Here is a 6,834-nt window from a genome sequence, read left to right as displayed (position 1 = left end):
CTAACACACACACCTTAGACGAAAAATGAGCACCCAGAATCGTTTGACTCGCTTCACCAAGCTTATTCAGAACCTTCTTCTCTTCTGATTAAATGAACCCCAGAGAACAAAACTCCCTCGACAAATGATAACAACTTGTTGAGGAAGAAACCAAATATTTTTTTTAAGGAAGAAAGAAATTTTGAAAAGTCACAGAGAACAAAATTGAGAAGAGGGGAAGAATGTGCAACTATTTTTTTTTGGATTTTCTATTCTCAAAAATAAAAATAAAACTAAAATAAAATTACTCCCTCAAACACACGTGAAGATTCGAACCCAGAACCTAGAGGCAACCTAACACACATCCAACCAACGAACCAGCAGGCTCATTCTGACACTAAAACGTGAAGGTAAACACAATAGATCAACTTATTCACTGACCCTAACCATAAAGCTTAGAACTTTTAACCCCAAAGTCTGGGGTGTTACAACTCACCCCTCCTTAAAGAAATTTCATCCCCGAAATTTCCAACTAACAGAACAACCAAAAGTTCCACCACTATGCTCCCGCTGCGTACTCTAAACGCGAAACACAACCATGCCATACATAATCTTAAAACCTCATACACATATAGGACACCAACTAATAAACCAAATTAGTTACTTATCTACCACACGCACAAACACTATGCCATACTCAGAAAATCAAAAAATTCTCAACCAATAGCACCCAACCATACCTGTCCCAATACCGACGAGGGCACTCCTTAGTTCGATGCCCCGTGGACCCATATCTGAGACATGCTCCCAACTTTTTCCAACAGTCGTACAAATGACGCTTCTTACAGTACCCGTAAGCCGAAATGTCTACACCACCACTTGAACCTTCACTACCTTTATTGCCACTCAACGGCGCTCTAACACGCTTCGTAGACTGAGGCTTTAACCTTGAAAGACTGCACTAGCTTTTCTTCCTACATTCTATACACCTACCTTAAACTAACTATCCATTCCTCTCTATACTAGCCTTGAAGACTTTCTCTAAAACTTCTCTCACTACCCGAGTCAACGCCTCAGTACTAACCTCCGAGTTATCACTACCCAAAGCTGGCGAAATTACATTAACCTCTGACTCCTAAACAAACACATGTCCTGAAAAAGCTGACGAACCCTCGAGAGTCACATTGGGCTGATCCTCGCGATCTCACTTACCATAAAAGTCCATATAGAACCTCGTAATAATCTCTAAAAAAGTCTACAATTTCCAACATTGAACACAAAATAAATACCTAAGCTGTACAGTTCTAATCTTATGGAACTAGTCTTAAAACTTCCTAAGTTTTGCATGAACCGGCATTGGAGTATCAGACATCTCATTTTCACAAAAACTTTTTCTAAGACACAAATTATTTCAAAACACAGTCGTAAGATTTATCAAATTTTTTAAAAACAAAATCATGCGCACACAGATACGTAAAAATACAGGCTGATTTTTTACAAACCTGGCTCTGATACCACTAAATATAATGCCCCAAAATTTGGCCTAGAAGTTTAGACCAAATCTCGAAGGTTACATTGATCACCGAAGTGATTTAAAAGCAGTTTATAAACAATTTTTCAAAATCTCATTTCAAATGTAGTTTGTTTGATTCGAACTATATCATGTAACCTCTTAGAATTTAAAACAGAAAATTTAAGTTATGTTAAACTCATACGGAATTAAAATTTCACAGTTTCTAGAATTCAATACAAAAGCCATTTACAAAAACCCTAAATAGAATTATACCACAGTTCTTATAGTAATTTATAGTCCAAAATGGCTTAACAAAATAAAGAACTGAAAAATAGACTTATTAGCTTGTTTGAAAACCTATCACTGCGAGACCTCCGGCATGCCAAGTCCAACTTCAGAACGCAAGAGTACCTGAAAGGGGAAACACTAAGGGGGTGAGCTACACGAGCTCAGTATGAGTCTGAAACGTAGCAGAAAATGGAAAACGGAGCGTCATGACAAACAATCCGCTACCAGAATATGAACACAATCATACACAGAAAACTCAGCCGCTAAACCAAACAACAAGTCGTTACCAAAACATACCAAAATGCGTATTAACAAAAATACATCATTTCCAAGTACCATATCACTAACTCCTCAATACTTGCATAATCTTACACGTATATTAAGAATATAATCAGATGCGTATGAATGCAACGAGTAAAAAACAACCCACCCCACCAACCGAACACCTCTTCGACCACCTTGCACACCACATATGAGCTAATCAAGCGCAACCAACCATGCACACCACATAGGGCCTTGAAAGGCCAATCCACCCTACACATTACATACGTGGAACTAAACTACTCAAATGACAATATGCAGCTGAGCTGGCGTATGTGAAGTTGAAACAGCGAAATCAAATCAAGCTTCCTTCTCTTCGCAACCAAACCCAGGAATTTTATGCAAAAGTACGTATGCAAATAGATCACCAGTAGACTTACAAAAATAATGTACACAACTTACAAACAGTCACACATCAATCAAACAGAATCAGAGGTGCACATATTCAACCGACCAGATTCAGAATCAGTTATAATGGTACTTAAGTATTAGGTAACATCACTTAACACTTAGATAAATCATTAAATTAGTGCTATGATTATAACTAATGCATAAGCCTGGGCCAAAATAGAGTCCTAACCACCCTTACCAAGGCCTAGCTGAGGGTCGGAACACAAACGAACACAAACAAGTCAAAATCTGACACAGAACAAAAATTTACGAAATAGGGCCACAAGACCGTGTGCCCTAGCCGTGTGGAAGTGCCTAGGCCGTGTGAGGGTCTACACGCCCTTGTTAAGGAGCACACGCCCGTGTGACTATGACACACGCCCGTGTGCCCATGGGACACGACTGTGTGTCCAGAACACATGCTCATGTGAATATCGACTAAAGATCCCCAAATCAGCCACATGGTCGTGTGGTCAGGTTGTGTGGCACCAAAATTCACTCAAATCCCTAATTTCCAAAATGTACAAGGTCGTGTGGACCGCCTGTGTGCGGCACACGCCAGTGTGGTCACCTGTGTGGTCAAGAAACCACCCTAAAATAGCCTGAAAAATGATTTTTTGATCTCAAAATTCTTCCCAACCATTGATAACTCGGAAATATGTCAAATTATATAGGCTTTAATGCAAAACAATAGCAAAATAGCACAGTGATATATCAATCTTCGAAACATTCAGAATTTGTCAAATTTCGAAGAACCCAAACAGTAATTCGATAACGAAACATATGAGTTTCCAAACACATACCTTAAATGAAAAATGAGCACCCAAAATCATTCAACTCACTCCACCAAGCTGATTTAAAAACCTTCTGCTATTCTGATTAAACGAACACCCGAGAACAAAACTCCCTTGACAAATGATAACAACGATAAAATGAAAGAAGCAAATAATCAAAAGAAACTGAATATTTTCTTTTGAGGAAGAAAGAAAAAATTGAAAAGTCACAGATAACAAAATGGAGAAGAGGGGAAAAACGTGCAACTTTTTTTTTTTTTGGATTTTTTATTCTCAATAATAATAAATAAAATAGCTAAAATAAATATTTTAGCAACTTGGAAAAACACAAATCTAAAATAAAATTACCCCTCAAACACACACGAAGATTTAAACCCAAAACCCAAAGGCAACCTAGCACACATCCTACCACCGAACTAGCAGGCTTATTCTAACACTAGAACGTGAAGATAAATATAATAGATCAACCTACTCAATGACCCTAACCACAAAGCTCAAAAGTTTTAACCCCAAAAACTGGGGTATTACATACAACTTAAAATTAATTACTTTAGCTAGTCACGTTATTGGTTTAATGGTAAACTTGCATGGATTTCAAATTAAACGGCATGAGATTAGAATTTGATCCTGTGTTTGTAAATTATTTCATCTTATTGAAATGTATTTGTTCACTTGTATAAAAAACATTTAATTTAGTATGATAAATTATGTAATATAAAAAATAAATTTGAAAAATAATAACATGTAATTTGACAAAACTTTATGTACACAATACATATGCCCGAATATGTTAAAAACTACATAAACAAACAAATTTAATGTGGAAAAACCATTTTAATTTATAATACACAAAACGAAATTGCCTATCAATTGAATTTATAGCAACATTTTTCTTTTTTTGGATAAATAAAATTATTATTTATTTAGAAAAAAAGTCATCGAGCTAAGTCGAACCCAGTATAAACTTGAGATTGAAACATATTTATTCGAGGTTAAAGTTTTTAATTGCATTTCTTGGATGAAGTTGGTAAATAATTAATTTATAACATTTTTGGTGATTGAACTTCTCAAAACAGTGGGTTTAGAGTAAGTGAAGTAAATGAGAGTAGGAAAGCTCAAAAGTCGGTTGATTGCTTTTGTTCCTTATAAATACATCTTTTTTGGTCACTTAAAATTACCAAATCAATCAACCAATTTGAGCATATTAGTGAATTAGCAAAGAAAAATGTTTGTTCTTGTTTCTGCAATCAGTTGCTTTATGTCTGTGATTTCTGCGGTAAAAGGTGGTACTTTTGTTGCTTCCAGTATGGTTGTGATTTCTTGTGCCCTTAGTGTTGTTTCTCTCTTCATATGAAGCAGATAATGAATTACCTACGAAGAAAACTGGATATAATTTCACAGCTTTGATTATAAGTGGAATATATTCCGTATATTGTTATCATCTTATTTTTACTTATTATTGCTGAATAAAATTAGATAGTTTGTGCCTTTTTCTCTATTCATCTTCTTATATATATATATAATTGAAAATATTTCAATCCTTTAGCTTGTATTTTACTTTTATATTATCCATATATATATTTTTTTATTTAATGCTTCCAAATCCAATTCACACATGGATATAGCTTAATAATTCATTAAATTTTTTATTGAAAACATTCACTTTGCTATATTACTATTATTATGGGATATTATCTATAAATGAAATGTTAATGTATATAAAGCCTTGGATGATAGGGTAATATATATTTCAATGGAATCGAAATGAAATTATTATATTTATGCACCAAAACTAGAAAATTTTAGCTTGACTTGATTCCAAGTTCTTTTTACTTACTGTTCTTTTCCTAACTATATTGTTTATGCATGGCTGGTTTTTCAAAAATATATGTTATAAATATTAAAACCTTTATATAAAATTGAAATAATATTAAACCTTTGGAATGGAAAACGGAAAGTGGATATAACTTTTATCACTATAACCATTCCAATACAACAACATACACGAAAGTATAAAAGAAAAACTATATACTTTTATTATAAAAATAATATTAAAGATCCATGTGTCTATATCTGCGCAAGGTCAAATTAGAAGATAAAATTAATGGTAAAAAGATTACAACATTAAAAATACATAGAACTAAAAATAATCAAATTATTTTGTGATAAAAATGGTGAACATGAAACCAATCTGATTCTTGGGTTCAGGGGAAATGGTTGCCTTAAATGGAAGAAACCAGATCACTAGACGATCAAAAGTAACTACGACACTTCTTGCATAAGTGAATCAGGATGGGCAACCATTGCGGCTGTTGCTAGGGACTGCACACGGAAGGTTGTTGATGGTTGTTTGAACCTATTTAGCTAGAGTAGTAGAAGCGATGGCTGTTCAGATGGGAACCAAGCTAAGTTAGAAATAGAATTGGGAACGAGTTCGAGATTGAGACATCGTAGGAAAACATGACCTTCACTACTTACACTACTGTTGCTGCTGTTACAATAATCTCCTATTCCATTCACCCTCATCAATGGCATCATTGAATGTTACAATAATCTCTTTCTCAGTTTTTTTTTCCAGTGTTTATTGGTGTTTCAGTTACAATCTATCACTCTCTATTGTAAGTTTTGTAACAGTTTAGTGATTAATTTTTTTAATAAATGCTAATGAATTAGTAAATCACCCAAAAAAAGTTACCAATGAGGCAGGCAATTAGCCTACATAAGTGGACCACTCCTATATCTTAAGTGCTCATAACACATGCAACCTAAAACATCGAAATCTAATTAAGCAATGGAGAATTATAGTTTGTTTTTTGTTGGTATGGTTGCCTGCCTTATCTCCTTTGCTTCAGCAACACCAGGGATTGCCACCTTTTATACAAAATATGTTCGTGAGTATTGTTTTCTCTAATTTCTCCTAATCAAGTCCATCGAATTTATAATTAAAATTTGCATTTTTTTCTTAACCAAATGCTTTGATTTGAAACAAATATATAACTATGCTATATATTGTGGTTGTTGGTAGCTTCTGCATGCTTTGGAAACCAAGATCAAGGAAAAATGATTGCTGCAGCTGGTGATGCATTGTGGGATAATGGGACAGTGTGTGGGAAAATGTTCACTGTGACCTGCACGGGACCCCGAAACCCCGTACCACATCCATGCACAGGCAAGAGCGTTAATGTGAAGATTGTTGATCACTGTCCAAGATGTCCATCAACCATCGATCTCTCCCAAGAGGCCTTCACTATTATTGCCAACCCTGTTGCTGGTGTCATTAACGTCGACTACAAGCAGTATGCATAGCACACTTCCTTCACATCTCCATTGCTTCTTTAGTGATGAAGTTCCTTCGTTTAATGCAATAACATCATTCTTCTTTTGGTGGTTTTGTAGGATTTGACCAATTTTGGCACCCAATGCAAAGAGTGAAGTTTATGGATAAAAGTTTTGTTTTTAATTTTTTTGTAATAAAATATTTCCCTTCCAAATAAATACCTTAGTACTATGTAATAAAGATATCAAATTACAGTTTTTTTTATTGGAGTG

At 34.7% G+C, this 6,834-nt stretch overlaps 1 protein-coding gene across 1 annotated transcript; it reads left to right on the top strand.

The window, feature by feature from the left end:
- The first annotated feature begins 6,076 nt into the window (after window positions 1–6,076).
- On the top strand, window positions 6,077–6,591 carry LOC105762362 (putative EG45-like domain containing protein 1). Its single transcript, XM_012580202.2, has 2 exons — window positions 6,077–6,176; window positions 6,311–6,591. The coding sequence occupies exons 1-2, from the start codon at window positions 6,077–6,079 to the stop codon at window positions 6,589–6,591; spliced, it is 381 nt and encodes a 126-aa protein (XP_012435656.1).
- The last annotated feature ends 243 nt before the right edge of the window (window positions 6,592–6,834 follow it).

The sequence above is a fragment of the Gossypium raimondii genome, chromosome 12 (genome assembly GCF_025698545.1).
Source record: "Gossypium raimondii isolate GPD5lz chromosome 12, ASM2569854v1, whole genome shotgun sequence".
Taxonomy (NCBI): domain Eukaryota; kingdom Viridiplantae; phylum Streptophyta; class Magnoliopsida; order Malvales; family Malvaceae; genus Gossypium; species Gossypium raimondii.
The sequence above is the reverse complement of the archived record's forward strand: the minus strand, read 5'-3'. Positions and strand labels throughout refer to the sequence as shown.